The 20504-nt window shown below is 52.5% G+C and overlaps 2 protein-coding genes across 2 annotated transcripts; one reads left to right on the forward strand and one right to left on the reverse strand.

Annotated features, from left to right (window-relative positions):
• The first annotated feature begins 389 nt into the window (after nucleotides 1-389).
• Nucleotides 390-7256, forward strand: OARD1 (O-acyl-ADP-ribose deacylase 1). Its single transcript, XM_030886919.2, has 4 exons — nucleotides 390-567; nucleotides 1809-1867; nucleotides 3547-3659; nucleotides 5216-7256. Exons 1-4 carry the CDS (start codon nucleotides 501-503, stop codon nucleotides 5316-5318), a joined length of 342 nt encoding a protein of 113 aa, XP_030742779.1. The 5' UTR covers nucleotides 390-500; the 3' UTR covers nucleotides 5319-7256.
• A 1-nt stretch (nucleotide 7257) lies between these two features.
• APOBEC2 (apolipoprotein B mRNA editing enzyme catalytic subunit 2) lies at nucleotides 7258-19718 on the reverse strand. Its single transcript, XM_004710754.2, has 3 exons — nucleotides 19463-19718; nucleotides 10054-10617; nucleotides 7258-7631 (listed from the first exon to the last, which is right to left on the reverse strand). Exons 1-2 carry the CDS (start codon nucleotides 19606-19608, stop codon nucleotides 10074-10076), a joined length of 690 nt encoding a protein of 229 aa, XP_004710811.1. The 5' UTR covers nucleotides 19609-19718; the 3' UTR covers nucleotides 7258-7631; nucleotides 10054-10073.
• Between the last annotated feature and the right edge of the window lie 786 nt (nucleotides 19719-20504).

A 20504-nucleotide genomic window follows, 5' to 3' on the forward strand; every position in this document is an offset into this window, starting at 1 on the left:
GCTTTACTTCAGAATGGAGAATACAGTCCTAGTTAGGGACCATCCATCACTTTGATTTACATGTGTTCATCTGCCCTAGTTAACTTCTTGGGGCCCTGGTGGGATAGTGGTTGGGCTGAGGCATGGACTGCAGTTCAGAACCACCAGCTGCTCCTCGGAGGAAGCCTGGGCTTTCTACTCCTGTAAACAAGTTACAGACTTGGAAACCCACCAGGAGGTCACTATGAGTCAGCATGGACCGGATGGCAGGGAGTTTGTATTTTGAGAGGTGACTCCTTAACTTTGTAGAGTTCAGACATTAACTTAGATTCCTGGGACCAGAAGGGTGGTAGTGCTGGGGACCCTGCAGTAAAGGAAACTGAAAGAGGCAGCTTAGTATTTTTCAGTACCTAATAAAAACCCTTTTCTTTCACACATTTTAGATCACATATGTAAAAGGAGACCTTTTTTCATGCCCGAAAACAGACTCTCTGGCCCACTGCATCAGTGAGGACTGTCGCATGGGCGCTGGGATAGCCGTCCTCTTCAAGAAGAAATTTGGAGGGGTGCAGGAACTGCTAAGTCAGCGTGAGTTCTCCCGCTATGCTTATTGCACAAGATACAAGTGTAATAAGGGCTACTAACCAATGTGTATGCAGTTCCGGGCTTCCTACTGGTGATGTGTGCATTTTCTACACCACTGGAGCAGACCTGGATTTTAAAAATTTGGTTGAAGCAGAATAATGCCTAGTGTAGGAGACTTGGATGAGGGGTGCAAGAGCCCTTTTTAGGAGCATGTTGTGGGAGATTAGATTAGTTCTGGGACTATGGTGGGTGACAGGCCTTCAAAACAATGATCTGCCATCTGTGGGGCACCACCTTTTCCAACTGGTTTCAGAGGTTTAGTTGCTATGCAACGAGCTTGCTGCCCATGTTCTCTAGGAGGGAGATTGCATTTCTAGCAGGTTGTTGACCTGTAGTTTTTCCGGTTTGGGTTAAGGTACACCCACATTTTACAACTTTAGGCTCATTCTGTCTTGTGTTGCAGTAGTCAAAACAGAATGGGGAAGAACCCATTTGAAGCCCTGTTTTAACTATTCAGACGAGGTGTTTCTTGCACAAGAATTGCATCTAGTTCCAGCCCTTATAGCACCAAACATGAGCCTGGTGAAAGTTCCGAACCTGTCTGGTGTACTGACTGTTATCTCCCTGAGACCGTTAGAAACGAAAGTGCTTAGTAAAGCCCACCCCTGTGGGCTGGGCATTCATTCACCATGCCTCTACGTAGTCTTCAAAGAGGAGTTTAGAAATTCCTTTTCCTTAGCTCCTTCTTTCCTATAATTTCCTATCAGTGCTATAGTGCCAGGAACGCTGAAACGAGGCTGACAGTCCTTGAGACCCCATTCCAGGCTTGCTGGAGTTAGTCTCCACCAGGGATTCTCATCCCAGCCTCAGGCAACAAGGATTTTTTACTGACTTGTACTTGGTGATGTTAGGTGTGTTGTGTTTTTTTTTAATATGACACCTGTTCTGCATTGAAAACGGATTAATTAGAACCTTTTACAATTCTTTTGTATGGAACAGAATGAAATGGAGAGGAAAGAATGTATTTGGGATTAGGGGCAGAGCCAAACGCCTGCAGGTAAATGGCAGGTCAAGGCGCCAAGGGGAGGCCAGCTGGTGAGGGCACCGTGTTCCTAGGAGATCGGCTCCTCGGAGCTTGAGAGTTATTTCTGGGTCCGAAAGGTGAAGAACACCTGAGCGTGGAGCCTGGCAGTTTGGTTTCCTTTTCCCTTTCTCCTAATAAATTCCCTTTCTTTTTTTCTTAGAGAAGAAAACTGGAGAAGTGGCTGTCCTAAAGCGAGATGGGCAGTACATCTATTACTTGGTAAGACGGGGCTGGGTCATAAGTACTGGTAACCGGTGGGCCCCTGTGCTGCCTTGGTGGTCATGATGCTCCATTCGAGCCAAGCCAGGCTGTCAAAGGCTTCCTCTTCTGGCCAGCTCGGATGCAGTGGGGGTGGCCCCTGGAGCTCTGTGTTGGAAAGGAATGAGAGTCTGAAGCCTCGCGCCGTGGGAAGTAGCCCTGTGCCTGTCGTGTGCCTTCCAGGTTTGTGCAGGAGTTTGGGATGCCTCCCCGGTCTTGAAGCCAAACCACACCTGGGTTGTTGCTTCATTATAGTGAGATAAAACAGTAATGTCTGCAAAGACAAATTGGCCAAAGGGGTTATTTGCTATCAAATGCAGTGCCAAGTAATAGATAGCTCTTCTCGGGCCCTCAGCCTGAGTGTGGGTTCTGCAGTTGTCCATAAAGTTTTCGGCCCCAGAAGAGCTGTGACTCCCTTAGACAATGCTGCTGGTCACCTAACATCCCAGCCCACCACATAGCTGATGGGCACAGAAAACTGAGAGGAGAGCTTCTGCCTTTCTGGTATATTGTGCTCAAAGCTGACGTGGGCTCTGGTGACTTCTGATATTTGTAGCATGTTTGAGACACTGCCAATTTCTCCCTGGCTTTTTAGACAGAAGTTAAAAGCAAGCACCATTTCTCAGTAAATGGGGGCTTTTCTGACAGAATTTTCACATGGCTCAGGTAGCTTGTAATAATTTCATTTGAAGAATTAATACCCAACTCGTCCTGAGGAGTTGGAGATTAATAATGTCCCTAATGTCCAACTCTTCCAAGATGTACTCGAACTCCATTCTTCCCCCACCCCTCCCTTAAGTACATTCTCTCGTGTCCCTGGGTCTTATGCATCATGGCAATGCCCCCACAGAATCTCAGGAAAGTTTGAAGCAATGTCCAACATGGTGGTGGGTGCTCTTCAGTCCAACATTCAAAGGCAGACAGTGGTGAGCCAGATGCAGATGCAGAGCCAGAAGCTGAAAATGTCCCAAAGGCACAGTAGGCCCTCTTGCTCCTACCAAGGCCCAGGCAGGGGGGAGAGGCGGGGTTTGCCAGATGAGGTGACGTTGACTAGAACTGGGTGGCAGCAGCATTGTGTAGCCTCAGAAAGCCAAGAGCGGGGTTTGTTTTCCAACCACTACTAAGGTGGGTTCTTACAGATGTCATGAAGGAGAACAACCTGATTCGGATGCTTTACTAAGGTCAGGTCTTCATCCCATCCTACGCCTCTCTGTTAGTAGAGAAGGCTTTCCAAAATGAGACTGTGGCCACACAGTCCAAAAGTATGTCACATCAGGAATTGTGGTTAGAAAGGCCATGTTTGCCTCTACCCCATGGCTTGTCTTGGAAAGCACAGAGACTGCTTGTCTGCCTTATTACAGAAGGCGGGTAAGAGGCAGTCTGCTCTTCCCACGAGGGCTTAGGGAAAGGAAAGGGGGTCACGTGGCAGCATCTGGGTGTCCCAGGCCCTCCATTGAGAAGGTTTTCCCGAGGCTTCTGACCACAGGGTGGAAGGAGGGACTTAGCATTGCCATCCCTGCTGTAGACTTACTATCCACATAAATGTATTTTAATGATTAAGATTGGGGGGGAATGTCCTGACTTTTCACTGCCTATCGTTTTGGACTAAATGAGAGTTTGCACCCTTTCTTTGAACTCAGATCACAAAGAAAAGGGCTTCGCACAAACCCACTTATGAAAACGTACAGAAGAGCTTGGAGGCCATGAAGATGCATTGTCTGGAGAATGGGGTCACCAGCCTCTCCATGCCCAGGCAAGGAAGCCCCAGGCCCTCAGTGGATGTTGACCTGGTTGGGAGGGTTACTGTCTTACCCAGAGACAAAGGCATTATGTAACTCAAAATCTAAAAGCTGGATAACTCTCCGGCTTTGAAAAATCACCAGGGAGCCAGTTCCCTAACCAGTAGCCTACCTTAGCTCCCAGCTTTGGTTGAGTGAATCCAGTAGTGCACCAGAAGCACACACCGCCCTCAGCCTGTGCTCCACACACAGAAGGCAGGAGCCATTGGTGTTCAGCACTGTGTTGAGTCCCCAGCCTCCTCCACCTAAAGCTTGGCCTCTATTCCTGAAGTGCGTGAGAGAAATGAAAGAACCAAGACTGAGCCACTGGCATTTCCATCGTGGGCCATGCCCGGGTTCCTCAAGCCATAAAGTCTGCATGAGGACAGTTGCGACTTCTCAGTACCCTTTAAGCTTAGTGGTCAGTGTGGGAACCAGCCAGAGGAGGTGCTCCTGGTGTGACTTCTTCACATGGGACCCTTGCTAGCGGGTGCTTCCACGAATGGCATTGGGGGTCCAAGAGACCCTTTGCTGCCTTTTCAGGAAATAGGCCTGGGGTCATCTCTTTCCTTCCTGTCACTCCCGTTGGTTTCAGTCAGTGCTGACCCCCAGCTCCCACCTTGTGTGGAAGTGTAGATGTGGTGTCCCTTCACCTGCACTAGGCCTCGTGTGGTCAGGGCCCATGCATCAGAAACTTGTGAATCATCGCAGTGCTATAGGAAATTGGCAGTTTTAAGCCTCTTCTTCCTGTCCCCCACCCCAGGGATGTTGAGGATCAATCGAGTAAGTAACCTATTAGAAGAAAGGTAAGTACCAGGTGGTTAGAGTTTTATGAACTGCCAGAGGCCTCTCCCTAGGCCATTGCCAGCACCTGATTGCCTGGACAGCGACGAGCTTGACAGTTCCCCACAATCCTCTGTGACTTCCTTCTCGCGGAGATACCATCCCTTGTTCTCTTCTGTGTATCTACCTGAACGTGCCTCCAGCCTATGTACACTTCTAAGAGGGCCCTCCCACACACGACTGACTCCTGTCCATCAGTAGGCACAGAGGGATGGCGAGTCGGCTAGGTCAAGGCAGCACTGTACGTGTCCAGGTGGAGCCTGAAATCATTGGGAACCTCCCCCACTGCTATCTAGTCCATGCCAACACATAACCACCCTGTAGGACAGAGTAGAACTGTCCCCGTGGGTTTCCGAGACACTAGCTTTTTACAAGGAGCTTTCTCTGACAAGGTGGTTTCAAACTGCTGGTCTGCAATTAGCAGCCCACGGACCATCCACTACCAGCAGGGTTAAAATAATTGGGATGTGTGTCTTATTAGACAAAGTGGTGACGGTGGGACCCCAGGGCTGTCTACGAACAGCCTGGAGGACTCAGAATTGCCTTTTAACCCCTCCCGTTGGCTGCCTGTGGTACAAGACCAGAAAGCGTAGGCTGTGTGTGGAGAGACCCTGAAAAGAGAAGGAACAATTCCCTAGAGGCTCCCCTACTCCCTGTGGAGATGGTGCATCTGGTTTTGTTTTTCCAGGATTGGGTGTGGTCTCGATGGTCTGCAGTGGGAGAATGTGTCCACAATGCTGGAGGAGGTGTTTGAGGCAACAGACATCCAGATCACCGTGTACACACTCTGAACAGGCGCATCCTGGAATGTCCGACTTCTGTGTCCCCTGCCGGCCCGAAGGCTGCACAGACCGGCCCTGAAACGGGCAGAGGAAAGCATCCTGTGAAGTAGTGTTTCTCTTGGGCTCGTGACTAGACTGTGCCTGGTGGAGGGGCTTGGGGATTCCTTGGTTGGGTTTTTTTAGGGAGGAGGGAGTTGGTGGCTAAGGAGGAGACAGATGTTGGGCCTCTGGCCCCACTTGCTCCAGTGTGCTACTTGGTTCAATTGGCCACTAGGTGGCAGCATTGATTCTAATTCTCTGCTTTTTCAAGAGAAATTTCAGGGAGGATGAAAACATTTCAATCTTTTGTCTGTGCACATGCGTTACTATCCACAAGTCTTCAAATTGACCCCAGGAAGTGAATTACGGGTCCCTTTTTTGGGGTCATTTTATTGTGTTGGGTGATTTTGCTTTTGTTTTCATTACAAAATGGAGTTCTACCTTGTTGACAAGCAATTTGTAGTAACAAGAATGGTTTTTGTTGGTCTGGGCTAGGGTGTGATGTTCGCCTGTAACTTCATTTCAAAAATCAGGATCCTGGGGGAAGGCCCAGCAGCATACTTAGGCCTGGGCAGGAATTGTGAGTCAGGAATTGTGCCCAGAGCCGGCTCTGTGACCACATGCGTGTGAATGCCATCCTGAGACTAGTGGAATCAGGTGTGATATGCCTGGCCCAGTGCTGCTCACACAGTCAGGGGTTAGCAACAGCGTGCCTTCAGACAGACACACTGGGGCCTAGCCCCTCCATTCCCCCCAAACCAGGGTGGGCTAGTGCAGAGGAGACTGGAGGCCAGGGCTGGGAGGCGAGCCCCTTGTCCTTGCCCTTGCCCCTTCTCTCCTCGGCTGGAGGGAGCCGTGCCAGGTGCACTCCCGGTTTCCTGGTGAGGGAAGACTAGGTTTTCCACAGCCGTTGTGTGTCGGAGCTATTGGGAAAACAAGTGTTATTTCCTCTTGGCTGTGGCGCTGGGAGTTAAAGCAGCCAGACCTGTTACTGATGGTCTCCGATGAGTTCTGAGCGGCAGTATAGGGGCAAACTTGGAGACTCCTGGAAGCTTTGCATCTGTCCAGGTACATGCAGTCAACTCCAAGAGAGGCAAAAAGGGGGAGAGGCATACACAAGTTTGAAAGTGATGGTGGGGTTGTGAGAGGAAACGAAAAAGTATGCAACCACCTGGGCTAAAACTCAGGGTTAACTTTATGCTCTGGAATGTGAGCCTAGACGATTCTCTTAAGAGAACATATCCAGGATGGGAGGTAATCGGAATTCTGATCATTTGCCTTGTCACTTGCAGCTAGTCTCCCGGTCAAATTCCAGTGGGTTATCAGACTGGAAGCCCAGGCTGATAGAATGAGCACATTGTTCCTGGAAACCTTGTTAGAGTTTGGCAGGCATCCAGAAATCCACATGTGAAGATATATGCTGCTACTGAGGAGACATTGAGAAGTGAGAATTTTTACTTCCCCCAGCCATCCCAGTCTTCAATACCACACATGACGTGCTTTTCACGATCTGTATCCGAACACTGTTATCTCCCCATGGCTCGCCCTCCTCTACTTCCTCAGTGAATGAGTTACTGATCAGGAATCGGGAGGTAGGGATTGCCCTCGCCTGTTTTTTCTTTATCCTCTCCCATAGGGTCCACTTGAGTCGACAGCACCTAGCAGCAGACAACATCCCGGTTCACCTTTTCCTAAAAGGGAAAAGGCCCTCATTTACAAGTCATCTGTTTGGCATGAAGGTCAAGACCCAGGTGGGAAGTCTACGTGGGAGAGTTGGTGTCCTGGGGCCGAGAACAAGGCCCGATTGGTGTAGTCGTTGCTAAACCACTTTGTAATGTTTCAGTTTGGTGATGGTACCGGCCAACCATCCACATTCCTTCAAATAAAAAGGCTTGGCTAAAGACCACACACCACTTCAGTTCTTTTATTGATTCTGCTGTTTTTGAAAACAACAGCATAAATGCATTTCTGGGTGTATTTCAAAGACCTGCACCTTGGGTGTGACTGCGGCTTTGCGTTTCACAGTCAGTGAGGAGCATCGGCCCCATGGTGCCTGCTGCCCACAGGTGGTTGCGTCTGTCTCCAGGCTGCTCACTTTGCGCTATCCTGAGAGCAAGCACAGCCGGCGTGCATCCCACGATGAGAGGCGTGCATCGCAGTCCTCAAGGCCCTGTCCAGGCGGCTCGGTTGGTGTTGGATGCTGTCTGGCTCCAAGTGGCATTAGGAAGACACAGTTGTTCCAGATGGCCATGCATGTCACTACTGTCTCGGCAGCAGGCAGACCTTCATGAGAAAACAGCATGTTAGCCGGCGCCCTGCTGACCCCAAACTAGAGCGACAAAAATTTAAATCTAGGTGTCCCAACAAGGCCTTGAGTTCCTGCTCAGTGGTCTCCCATGATTTCTGGTGACCCCAGGATGGGATCTGTTCCTTTCATTCACATTTCTGTCACAGAGCGAAGGTCACAGATGAGCTCTGCCTTCACAAATCCGATTCTCATTCCCTTAATGAATGGGAAGGACGAGACAGGTTTTAACACAAGCTCACTGCTTGAGACTTTTCACTAAGCTGAGCCATCTCTTTGGGGGCTGTGACCACACCATACCCAGGGATTACTTGCTTTTTTTTCTTTCTTTTAATTGTGGTACATTTGAACCTTTAGGAACCTGACCAACTCAAACACAGGACAGAAGCATGCTAATGGGCTTGGGTACTACAGTAATCATTTAAAAATTAATTTGATTTAAAAATGGAATTTCCCCTCAGATTTGTTTCCCCACCCCAGTTGTTTTTTTTTCTCTGTTTAGATTTGTCGAAGATAGATAAGACTCTCAATTATCCAAAATGAAAAGATATTTTTAATCTCCTTGTTTTTAGAGCAGCGTTGGCTTCCTGATTATTTGGGTTAATGGTAAAAGGAAAAAATAAAATCCCGGAGGGCCTGCTAGTCAAACAGCTGGAAGAGATGGCCCAGACTGAAGTCCAAGAAGGTCTCCTGCCGGCCCACCACTCGCTGCTGTCTTCAAGCCTTCCGGCCTGGTTTGAAGTCAAGCAGTGCTCCGCCAGGACTCTCCATGGAATCTGTAGGATTTGTTGATAACAGCGATGGCCCCTGTCCTAGCAACCTTCCAGGGGGCTTGGAACGCTTCCTATTTGCAGAGGTCACCCTCAGAAATTTTCACGCTGCTACTCAGCGTTACTCAGGATGGAGTCTGCTGGGAGCAGGGGACCGCTGAGCCAACAGCCGCTTCTGCGGGTTATTGGGAGAGAGATGCCCGAAAGAAGTGGCATTGCCTCACGAAAGCACGTTACTTCCTTGCTTTCTTGGGTGGGTTGTTTGAAGATTGCAGTTGGGTTCTAAGGGTGGTGGTACGGGGGAGTTTGATCAGTTACTTGGCCTGACAGAGGGCCTTAGTCATAGCACTCTGGATGTACAAACTAGAGCAGACCAACTCCTAAAAAAGCCTGTCAAGGAGCCTCCATCCCACCCTTTCCTGAGGCTAACTGGCCCGTTTCTCTGAGAGTCTAATTTCCCCTCAGCAAGAGGCCAAATTGGCCTTAATTGTGTCCTAATTATTTGCTTAAATAGCTAATCTTTACTTCCAGTTCTATCACCTCTTGATATCCATAGGAGGCTACTTCTGAGCTGCTGCCTAATTTACAATCATCGTTTTAACCCCTTGCTGATGCAGCACAGAGTTAGAATACACTGCTGAGTTATGCCCAGCCCCCTGTTCTGCTCAGATGTTCAAAACATGAGGAGAAAATTCTTGAATGAGATATATCCACACAGCAATCATATTGGTCTCTCAATGCGCCATCGTGGGTTTAAAAACCTGAAAGTGGCTCTTGAGGACAGATCCATTGGGGGAACTGCACAAGGACCAGGGATGAAACGGGTTCTGAAGGAATGACAAATCTGCATCCGACAAAAAATGCACCGGTCAGACTGCACCTGGGGGGTGGAGGGAGAGTCGGGGACATGGAAAGTATACAGTGTCACTACGTCTGCACATACACACGGCATGTGTAGGGCCTTTAAACAGCTGCTCTTGTTATTCAGTAATGCTCTCGGCCTACTCCAGGGAGCCTGGTGAGGCTGTGGTTAAATACTCATGGAGGAACCAGAAGGTTAGCAGCCCAGCCCCACCAGTTGTGCCGCAGGAGAAAGATGCGGCAGTCGGCCTCGGTGGAGACTCGCTCCCTGCCATTGAGGCACTGCTGACTGACAGCGAGCCCCTGTGGGGCTCTGAGACTGGCTGCCTATAGGAGTAGAAAGCCCAGTCTGCCTCCCGAGGAGCTGCTGCTGGCCTCCAACCGCCGACCCTGCAGCTCACAGACCAATGCACAGCCAGGAGAAGCCCAGTGGGGCAGTTCTACCCTGTCCTGTAGGGTCGCTGTGAGTTGGAATTGACCACACCCCGCAGGCTTCTCACAAGAGACAATTATGTCAGCTCTCCAAAGCTGGAGGTCCCTGTCCCTGGACTGCCCCCAGCTCTGGGGGGAAGGGTCGGAGGCCCTCTAAGGCTTAGGGCGAGGTGTTCAGAGGAGAGACACGCGAGGCGGGCTTGTAAAATGTTTTTGCAGCCAACAACTGCCAAGGAACTCCATGAAATCCACAGGAGAGGTAAAGCATCGTGCCACCGTCCACCCTCCCTGTCCACGCCTCATCAAGTGGCCCGACCCTGGCCCCAGAGGAACTCACGTGAGGCCGGGCCCAGGGGCCTACTGCAGGATGTCCGCCAGCTTCTGCTCGTAGTAGAGGAAGTTCTCCTGAATGTCCTCCCAGGGCTCGAAGGCCTTGGAGTCGCCCTCTTCTTGCTCCACAAAATTCTGCCAGACGTACTCGAAGTCCTGGGGCTTCATGATGCGCAGCTTGCAGCCGGCCTCCTTCAGCTTCTTCAGAGCGGCCTGGACCTCGGGCTCCTCCCACATGAAGAGCCGCCCCACCAGGATGAGCAGGCGCAGGTTCTTGGTCTTGCCCAGGGTTTTGACGATGCGGTCAGCGCAAGCCGCGCAGGGGCTGGACGACACGTACCAGGTGACGTTGTAGCGCAGGGCCGGGTCGCAGGTGGGCAGGATGGTGTTGAAGAAGGCCTCCTCGGCGTGGTTGGTGGCATGCTCGTCCTCCAGGTAACCCCGCGACGCCTGCACTTGACCCCCCTTGCCCTGCATCTCTACCACGTAGCAGAGGAAGGTCTTGTTCCGCCCAGAACTGTACTCCACGTTCCGGAACTGGAACTTAAAGTAGTGGACAGGCAGCCGTTCTCTGCAGGGGAAGAGGACAGGGGAGAGGGGACACGGAACGATGAGCCCTTGGCCCTGGTGTCGGCCTGGGGTGGATAGCTCTGAGACCCAAGGTCAGTGCCTTAGATCTCACGCAGTCACCCTAAGACGGAACCAGGCCTCGCCGACACGACACAACGTGTCAGGGACAGAAAGACGTGAGAGCGGCCAAGAGGGTTTATCTGGAGGAGAGGAAGGGTCGTCCAACTAGGAGGGGCCCTCCTGGAAGCCAGTGCCTCTTTAATCCAGCCCGGCGGGCTGAAACGGGGGTGGTGGGGACGGGCCTCTGGGGCCTGGCCCATTTCCCCAGACCACTCAGATGGGAGTGTCTGGAAAGGAAGGGCTGAGGCGTCAGCATCTTCCGAAGCTCCGCGGACGTTTCCCATCGGCGGCCAGGTTTGAGAGGCTGCTTTCGAAGGGCAACTCGACCAAGTTGCACGCATGGCCAATGCCTCCTGCCGGAACCACTCAGACTTTGCCGAGCGTTTCATGCCAGCATTCCCCACCCCCACCCCCTTTGTCATGAAGGTCAATTGGTTCCTGAGCAAGGGATGGTCTACGGTGTGTAGCACCCTGTTGCCCTTAGGAAACGAAACAAGCAGGGAAACACAAAAACCAAGCCCCCTCGGTCTCCTAGCGGTTCTACGGGACAGAGTAGGACCGCTCCCTGGGGTTTCTGAGCCCGAAAGCCCTCATGGAATCAGATGGCCACATGGCCCACTCTTGGGACTGCTGGTGAGTTCTCTAAGGCCATCTTTCAGCCAGCAAGCAGCCAAGGTTTAATCCACTGCCCCACCAGTGGGGCACATGATGGGTGGGGCCAGCACTTAGCTTGTGTGTAACACTGAGTCACTTCATAAAAGACTGGACCTCTCCCCTTCGGATGCGTATAATCTAGTCGCTACGTAGTGGGACAGAGCGGAGGTAAATAAAATAGCTGAGAGCATTAGAAGGATTGCCAAAAACAAATTGGTAGAGCTGAGACCATTATTTGGCAGGTTCTTGAGTAGAAGAAAGGGCCCCTGAGAGCGCCGTCCAAGGAATACAGGTGTGTCCGCGAGAGGAAGGGGGATCGAGCTGGGGGAAAGCCTAAAGTCCTCTAGGTGCCCTTCCGACTCATAGCCACCCTACAGGACAAAGGAGAACTGCCCCTCAGACTGTAACTCTTGATGTAGTAGAAAGCCTCACCTTTTCCCCTCGGAGCAGTTGGTAGTTTCAAACTGCTGACCTTGAGGTTAGCAGCCCAACATAACCAATATCCGCTAATATGATTTTAAGCATATAGTGTCACCCATTAGGTGCTATACATCATAGGTGGCTTACCTTACCGCCGGAGAGCTCAGAGTAGTGTGGTGTCCTCTCTGTATCCAAGAGGCTCTGAAGCTTGCCTGCCACCAGCAGGGTTTTTATACCTTAAGGTAAACAACTTTGCTTACGTCACTGTTACCGTGATGGCGCCGTCTGGTAGTTGGGGGAAGTTTCACCAGTGGGCATCTGGAGCTTGTTTGCTTGTACAAACAACGCGACTACACTTTACATTGATCCTTCAGCTCCTTTCAATATGGAGTTTCTTTTGCTCACGTCAGTACCCCCGACACTCCGATGCAACTGGATGTCAGTTTGGTTTTGAGGTATCTTTGGGAACCCAGCATCCACTGGCTTCAAGGAGAAGCTGGGAGATCAGGAACCGGAAGCAACAGAAAAGGGTCAGGTTGTGTTTTTTTTAAAGTTTGGTGCAAATAGTTGCCGCTAGCTGCCTTTAAGTCCGCCTCTGCACGACCAAACAAAATGCTGCCCGGGTCCGTGCCACCCCCACCATCAGTAGGGGCGGGCACTGCTGTGTTCCCTGGGGTTTCCATCGGCTGATCACCAGAAGCAGATCACCCAAGTCCTTCTTCCTTGCTTCCTAGAGTCTGGAAGCTCGCTGAAACCTGTGCAGGATCACAGCAGCACACTGACAGGCGGGGGTCAGGGAGGGGGGCTGCACCCCAGCTCTCCTGAGACTTTCACTCCTGAGTTCTCAGCATCCAGTGGGGGCTAAGAAGAAGAGAGACTACCGAGGGCCCCCAGGGGAGGATGTAGCCATGATTTTCATGGGCATGAGAGACTGGAGAGGCCAGGAAGGGAGAGGAAGAAGATGAGCTAGAGAAGTAGCAGGGTTTCTTTTGCAGACACGTGATCTCCCTGACTGCCCCTGAACATCTACTATGGTGTCAGGAACTGCTGTCCCCGCTCTCCACTCCTGCCCTGTCCCCAGAGAGGTCACGCAAACACTTGGCCTGCAGGGGGATCCCTGATGTCCCCGGCCCTTGGCTCATTAGAGATGAACAGTGGGTGCCCAAGAGCTGAGTAAACTTGAGTTCTGTCTCTGCAGGGCACCGCCCCTCCCCATCTCCTCCTCCACCCAAGTTTCCATGTCCCCTGCTGTCATGTTTCCACTCAGGAGAGGGACTTGTTGGAAGACCCAGCCCCAGGATTCCTTTGGGCTCTATTCTTAGCGCTCTAAGTCCCTGTCCCTGATGTGGACTGGGTGTGGGTGTGTTTATTTGCCATTGTAGGAGAATGGGGAGCTGACAGTCTGTCCCCTTCGCTTGTGAACCTTGCTAGGCATTTGCATAACACTGAGCACTACCCGATGACACCCACCCCACCAGATCATTCCCACTTCCTTCTCTTCCTGGAGAGGCATGGGGAAAATGAGTGGGACAACGCTCCCAAGAAGCACAGGGCTACCCTTCTTTGCCCTTCAGGTCCTGCCAGACCACCTTCCCCTCCAAGTCCAATCCAGAGCCATCAGGTACGATAGATACTCAGGTGGAACCTTGGGAAATATTCATGGCCACTGGGTTGGTTGGCTAGAGAGCTCCAGCAATACATGAGTTGCTGGTGCCTGGGTGGCCCCTCAGGTTTCCTTCTGGGAACCCCACTCCCCCCACCCCACCCCCAAGCACCGCTCCAACTTTGCCAACTGTGTGTGGCCCAGCATGCATTTCCAAGTTGCTGCTACTTCTCTCAGCCACTCAGACATTTCTCCCCTGCCCCCTCCTCTTCCCTAGGCCAGAGGAGGGGGTCCAGAGAAACCTGAAACCCCAAGGAGAGGGAGAAAGGTCACCTCTCTATAAATATCCCGTTGCCTACCCCTCTGGCCAGCAGCCGGATGGTCTATTCTGCCACTCAGCACTGGACTAAGTGCTTCAGGAACAGAAACGCTTTCAAGGTGCCAAGGAATGGCGGGGAAAGTTTTCGTGCCTTGTCCCGCCTTTGGGCTTGCTCGGGAAGGCCTTCTCGCTGTGCTGCTGCGTCTGAAAGAGCAGAAAGGATGACCAAGGTTCTTTAGGGCTGCCATAGACCAAAACAGGCAGGCCCAGAGGGGGACCCGGATGTCCGACGTTTCTCCAGGGAAGTCAGACAACACGGTCCCCTCAGGTGGTTTCATAGAAGCACAAAATAAGCCCACACTGCGTTGCCCACTCACAGGAGGAAAGACATAGTGACGCCTAATTCCTTGGATGCAGGACGCCTGGTAGGAATTTGTAGTGGATCTGCTAACCAATGAATTTGTAGTTGGGCTGCTATCAGGTGAGCAGTTCGAAACTACCAGCTGCCCCAAGGGAGAAAGATGAGGCTTTCCACTTCTATAAAGCGTTACAGTCTTGGAGACCCACAGGGGTGGACCTAGCCTGTTCTATCGGGTCCTTATGTGTCCACTGGACGACAGTGAGTTTGAGTATTTTTAATTTCTTGGATAATCACAACATCTTTTCCTCTTGTAGTCATGTGAGCATATGGATAAACCTAAGTATCATATACGTAAGACATACATCCCTTCCTTCCCATCCCTAGCAAGTACTGTTCCCATGGCTTGTGTGTGTCTGTGTGTGTCTGGGTGGAATAGCAGGAGAGAGATGCTGGTAGATTTCTTATGGCTGAAGTGGTGCGTGTGTGGGTGTGTGTGTGTGTGTGTGTGTGTGTGTGTTGAAGTGGAGTAGCTGGAGATGCTAGCATTAGATTTCGTATGGGTGAAGTGGAAGATGTGTGTGTGTGTGTGTGTGTGTGTGTGTGTGTGTTCCACCAGAGTGGCAGGAGAGAGATAAAGGCTGGTTGTTCATTCCTTCAAGCTAATCACCCCCGGCTCATCCACGTCTTTATAAACAGAAATCAGCCTAATTCCCACTTCTCCCCCAGCCTCAGAGAGCACCTTTCTAAACCAGGCTTCCTCCCCCTTTCTGAACAAGGCCATTCCTGTTTCATGCTTCCGCCCAACCTACTGGGTCTGCAATGCTGAGACGCCTGATATCGAGGTGGGGGCGGGGGGGGGATTGGGATGATGCTCTGCTTGGTGGAGAGAAAAGGGATGTGATTACATTTACTAGGATATATTTTCCTCCGGTTCCCCTTAAAAGGCATTCATTCGCGTTTCCTAAGCATAAATCTATCCGGTGAACCTGGAGGGCAGAGAGGCAGTCTGAGATTAAATATTTGCACCAAAATAATCCGTGAAGTGGAAAATCCACTCCCAGGTAATTGAGTGTGGACTGGTTTTCAGCTTTCCCTCCCAGACCTTCCAGCAGCGTGCTCCAAGAGGCAGCCTGGCCGGTTTCAATGTCCTTCTTTCTGTTTCTGAGGACCACTCAGGCAGTGGATGCTAAGAGGTGGGCCTAGGCCGAGGAGTGGAGGAGGAGACGCAGTGGGTTCCAGGAGCCTGCGCTTATAGGAGCTGAGAAGGGCGCCAGTGAGCTGGGTGCACCTTATCTACACTCGATCAAAGTCTGCCCAAAGCAAGACCGGAGCTGTTCCCTTGCCCTGAGTGGCCCCATCTTGACAGGAGCCTTGGAAGCAGGCTGGGACACCCAGTCACTCTTTGGTCTTGTATTCCCAAGGGACTGGGACGCCCAGTCACTCTGTGGTCTTGTATTCCCAAGGGACTCAAACGCAGCAACATCCAGGAAGATGATGCAGGGCCTGGTCACCCATGCTCCATTCCGCATGCAGAAGGTCACTGCAACTCAGAGCCAACTTGGGAGCAACTTAGCACTGGGCACAGGTCCGGTAGTGCCCCCAGGACGTTGCCTGATGGTCAACACCCACAGGGCCGAACCACGTGAAGCGTGAACCCTGGTGTTAACCCCAGGCTTCAGTTCATAATATTGATCAATATTGGCCCATCAATTGGAATGCACGCATCACACAGATGCAAGACGTTAATCCTAGGCACGGTGCGCAGGGAGGGGATAGGGGAACGTGGCTGGACTTGTACAGTATTGCTGGACACCTGGAACTGCTCAGAGAAGAAGATGTCTTTTGGAAACAGAACCTTTTTGATGTTTTGGGGTTGGCTGGTTTTAGTTTTGTGATATGCCTAGCGTTCATACCCCTTCCCCATCACCGAGTTTCAGGCCAGCTGCTCACCTCTCTAAGGTTTATTTTCTTTCTCCGAAGGCTAGGGTTAGGACTGCAGTCCTGCGGGATTTGGACAATGGTAGGCACTCAGTGTGATGGATTGACACAGTGGCTGTCACCAGGGGCTAGGGCATGGGAACGAGGTTGAGTCTGGGGGAGGACCGGCCAGGCCTGGCTTCATTCTGTTGCTCACAGGGTCACAATGAGGGGAACTGACACAAAAGTACTACCAACAGCAGTGGCTACTCAAGGAGCCATCGCAGCATTGTGGGATGGCGCTTCCTCTCGCCCCGCGCCCCCACCCCCTCTATCTTTCCGATAACAATGACCAAACCGGATTCCATATTGATTCCGCCCCTCACTCCAGAGGTTTCCCTTTCAGTGGCCTGCTGGTAAATGTGTCACACCACGCTTTCTGGGAGGGGGCCGCCAACGAGTCCTGCTTCCTAGCGTTTGTCCCTTTCCGTAGTGTAAATACTCCCACTGGTGCCGATTTCAAAGGATCATTGAACACAGCTGGGAAGTGCAGAGCACAATGGCTCAGCACACCTCTACAATTTTAGAGACCTTTTGTTACCAGCACTTTCCCCCTGTTGTTTTGCTAATGTCCTTAGATCTGTTTTCTAGCCTAAGTGCCTTATTCAATCCCGAATCATTAAAAGCAGGGCTCCTGGCCCCTTATTCCTACCAAGCCCTCCCTTTTCCATTCAGAATGTTTTCAGAGACTAAGCCGCCTACTCTCTGCTAGTTTGGAGCCCCTGGGTGGGCGGTGCGAACAATGAACAGGTTTGGTTGCTAAGCAAGAAGTTAGAGCTTCGAGTCTGTGCGGAGGCCCTCAGAAGAAAGGCCCGGTGGTCCGCCTTTGAAAAACTCAGCCACTGGACCCTCCTGGAGCACAGTTCTCCTCTGACAGACACGGAGCCAGAAGGAGTCGGGGCAGCCTGGTAACACAGTGGATTACGAGTTGGGCTGGGAACCGCAAGGTCATTAGTTTGAAATCACCAGTCTCTCCTCGGGAGAATGAGAGCTGCAGTCTCGGAAACACACAGGGGCAGTTCTACCATGTTCTATAAACTCTCTGTGAGCTGGAATCCATTTGACGGCAGTGAGCCTGGCAGCTGGTAGCATCATTCATTTTCAGTCCCCCTGGGACTGACTGGGAGAGCAACTGCCGCGCTGACCTCTTTGAGTCTAAAGCTGTCCCTTTGCCACTTTCTGCACAGACACAGCCGCACCTCTGCGCTATTTTTAGGCCATCTATTTACCAGGAGGGGCCCAGGACACAGAGCTCCAAAGCTGTTGCTTATGGCCAGGCCATGCTTCGGTCTCTGCCCCCCACCTGACTGCTCCTAGAGCCTCCTCCAACTGCCTGCCCTGCTGGGCTTCTTCGCCGGAGCCCCTGGCCGCCCTCTCTCCCTCGTAGATGAAGAGACCTGGAACCCACAACCAACAAGATGAGGGTGAAAGCTGCCTTTGGCAGAGAGCTGGCCCCTTCTGTAAACCAGCAAACCAAACCCATGGCCAATAAGTCGACTCCTGGTCATAGCTGCCCTATAGGACAGAGTAGAACTGCCCCCTGGAGTCTCCAAGACGGTCAACTTTCATGAGACTGACTGCCACCTTGTTCTCCACAGAGCAGCTGGTGGGTTTGAACCACGGACCACCTCTTTGTTAGGGGCCCAATGCTGAACCTCTTAGCCCAATGGGCAATCGTCTGTCTCCATGTGCTACAGTGGTGCTGAGAACGGAATGAGCCCACGCCAGGGAATTATGCTGTGATTTATGTCCTCAGACTAATCCAACATCAGAGGACACCGCCTTCAGGACCCACCACCCAGAGACCCTGAAAACACGTTCAGCACCACCAATGCGGATTCCTTCTCTCCTTGACCTGCTTTTTCCCGGTGCTTGAGAGATCACGACACTGCACAGAGTGGACACGGTGTGGGTGTGTCTGTGTCTGTGTGTCTGTGTGGGTGAGAGAGACAGACAGACAGACTAGGGTCAACACAGATCAGCATGCTTTATGTGTTAGAAAAAGGGTCTCCTAGCATTGGAATTGAGGGACTCTCTTGGCCTGGATGCTCTAGGCTTTCCTGATGATGTCTCTATTATTCGGTGTGTGGCATGGAGTAAGGGTAAGGGGCGTGGGGTGGAGGTGGGGGTGAGACAAGGCTTGTGGGCATGGATAAACGGAAGCTTGGGGATTTCTCAGTCCTCGGGACCTGGGACGCATTTCCCACCCGTTCTTTTTGAAATCAACCATGTGCTAAGCTGGAAGAGGCCTTATGAACCAGGTACATACAACTTTTCCATTACAAATGGAAACACAGAGGTCAGGATGAACAAACAAATACACAGCGCTTGCCAAACGGAAAACTGCAAGTCGGAATGACCCCCTTCCCTGACACTCCACCCCCAACCCCAATCAGGGCTCCTTCTGTACCTCCATAGCACCAGGCCCTCACGCCTGCTGTGACCCCTCAGATGTGCCCACCCAAAGCCATCACAGGCCCTGCCAGAGACACCCCTGCTATGGGAGCAGACCCCAGGACACAGGGTGCTGTGTACCCTTGCTCAGGAATCCAGCGGGACCCCGCACTGCAGGGATGTTAGAGGGCAGTGGAGGTAGGCTGGGTTTTGTCTTTGAGAACAGCACACTCTGCCTCAGGCAGAGTGGACCCCGCCCCTCCCTCCCTCCATCCCTGTGGCTGGAGTCCTCCGTCCATCTGCTGTGTTGCCTCTGGGTGCTGGGCCCTGAGTGCTGTCTCCCTAGGGTGACTGTGGCCCACCACCAAGGAGACTCAGAAAAGATGTAACAGGAAAACAAAAGGCTTTGCTGGCCGCTCAGCCATGGGGAGGATGGATCTACTGCCCCCTGACCCAGGACCTAGGAGGAGCTGGACACAGACCAGCAGAGAGGCCTGTCCGGAGTGCACTGGGGAGTAGAGAGACACATGTTTACATGTGCCAGCCTCATCTGACATCCGCTCGCTGCGCTCCCTAGGGCGACGCCACCCCTCCCCTGAGACGCGGGGGGTCTGAGGGGTGTGGCTTTATTCTCTGGGCCCTTGCCTCCCTGGAAGGGGCCCTGGCCGCCCTGCGGGTTAGGTGCTGGGCCACTCACTGCCAGGTCTGTCTTCCTCTCCCGGAGCTGAGAGTTGAAAGTAGAGGCTGTCTGCACCCCTGGAGATGGACATGCTCAGAAACTCTAAGAACCGGGTTCCCCTTGGCGGCAGGCAGCGGGCTTGGGCTTTGCCACTAGCTAGCAGGCTCCACCTTTCACCTGGAGAAGCCCAGGAAATGCGGTGCTGCCCCTGCTGGGCACACAGCGGACCCCTGCCATCCCCACCCTCAGTGTGGGCCACCTGCCCCCAGGCAGTGAACACTGTCCCAGGGAGGAGGGCTGGGCCCACACCCAGTCTTACCCTGTGACGATCTCAAAGGGGGGCAACTCAATCAGCTCCTTCAGCTTCTCAGGGTCCTCTTCCAAGTGTTCCAGGTCCTCCCCATTCTGGGAGGCGGGCGCTGGGGCTTCAGCGGCCTCCGGGACAGCGGCTTCCTTCTGGGCCATGGAGGGGCTGAGGCTGGGGACTTGCAGAGAACAGGGCCTGGCACAGGGACTCCAGCAGCTGTCAGCAGCTCTGCCTGGCTGGGGATGATGAGAGGAGGCCCAGCTTACTGCTGCCACCAGCTTCGGCCACAGGCTTTATAACCGGAGGCCTCCTGCCCCTCCCCCAGGCCCGCTCCCTCCCTCCCTCTCTCTTTTTTTAAATCGAGTGATGACGGCGGGTGCTGGGCTTGGGGGAATGGAAAATGTGGCCACTGGTGTCCCCTATTTATCTGCAGGCAAAGACAGGAAGCTGGCAGGTGGGAATGGCTTGGCTTACTCTGCTCCTCCAAGCCCTACCCTTGCACACTCCACGTGCATTCACAGTCTCCCCCTCTCCCTCCATCCTTACTTTATATCCCACCCTGGGGCGTCCCACCCAGCTTTCCCAAGGTCACTGAGGCGGGCTTGTCGAAGGGACTCCTGGGCAGGGCTCCTGAGATTTTAGCAGAAAAGCTCTGAGTAGCTTCAGCAAGATGGAACGTGCTAGAGGACGTGTTTGCAAAGAAACCCGGGCCAGGTGCACTGGGGTGCTGGGACTCAGGAAAGGAGGGCCCATCTGGACAGAGGCCCATCTGAGTTGTAGCTCAGAGGGGGATGTGGACTTGCAGGTTAGGGACCTGGTGCACTGTGGAACACACCCCCTCCCCACCCTAGGAACCTCAAGTAGCAATCACAGTTGCCATTAACTACTAAGTGTCAAACCAAAACCAAGCTCACTGTCATCAAGCTGATTCGACTTACAGCAACTCTTCAGGGCAGGGCAAAAATGCCCCTTGGGGGTTCCCGAGATGGTAACTCTTTACAGGAGTACAAAGCTTTATCTATCCCCTATGGATTGGCTGGTAGGTTTGAACTGC

Source organism: Echinops telfairi, unplaced genomic scaffold, assembly GCF_000313985.2.
Source record: "Echinops telfairi isolate 266 unplaced genomic scaffold, ASM31398v2 ScPeMD7_3533;HRSCAF=4204_1, whole genome shotgun sequence".
NCBI lineage: Eukaryota > Metazoa > Chordata > Mammalia > Afrosoricida > Tenrecidae > Echinops > Echinops telfairi.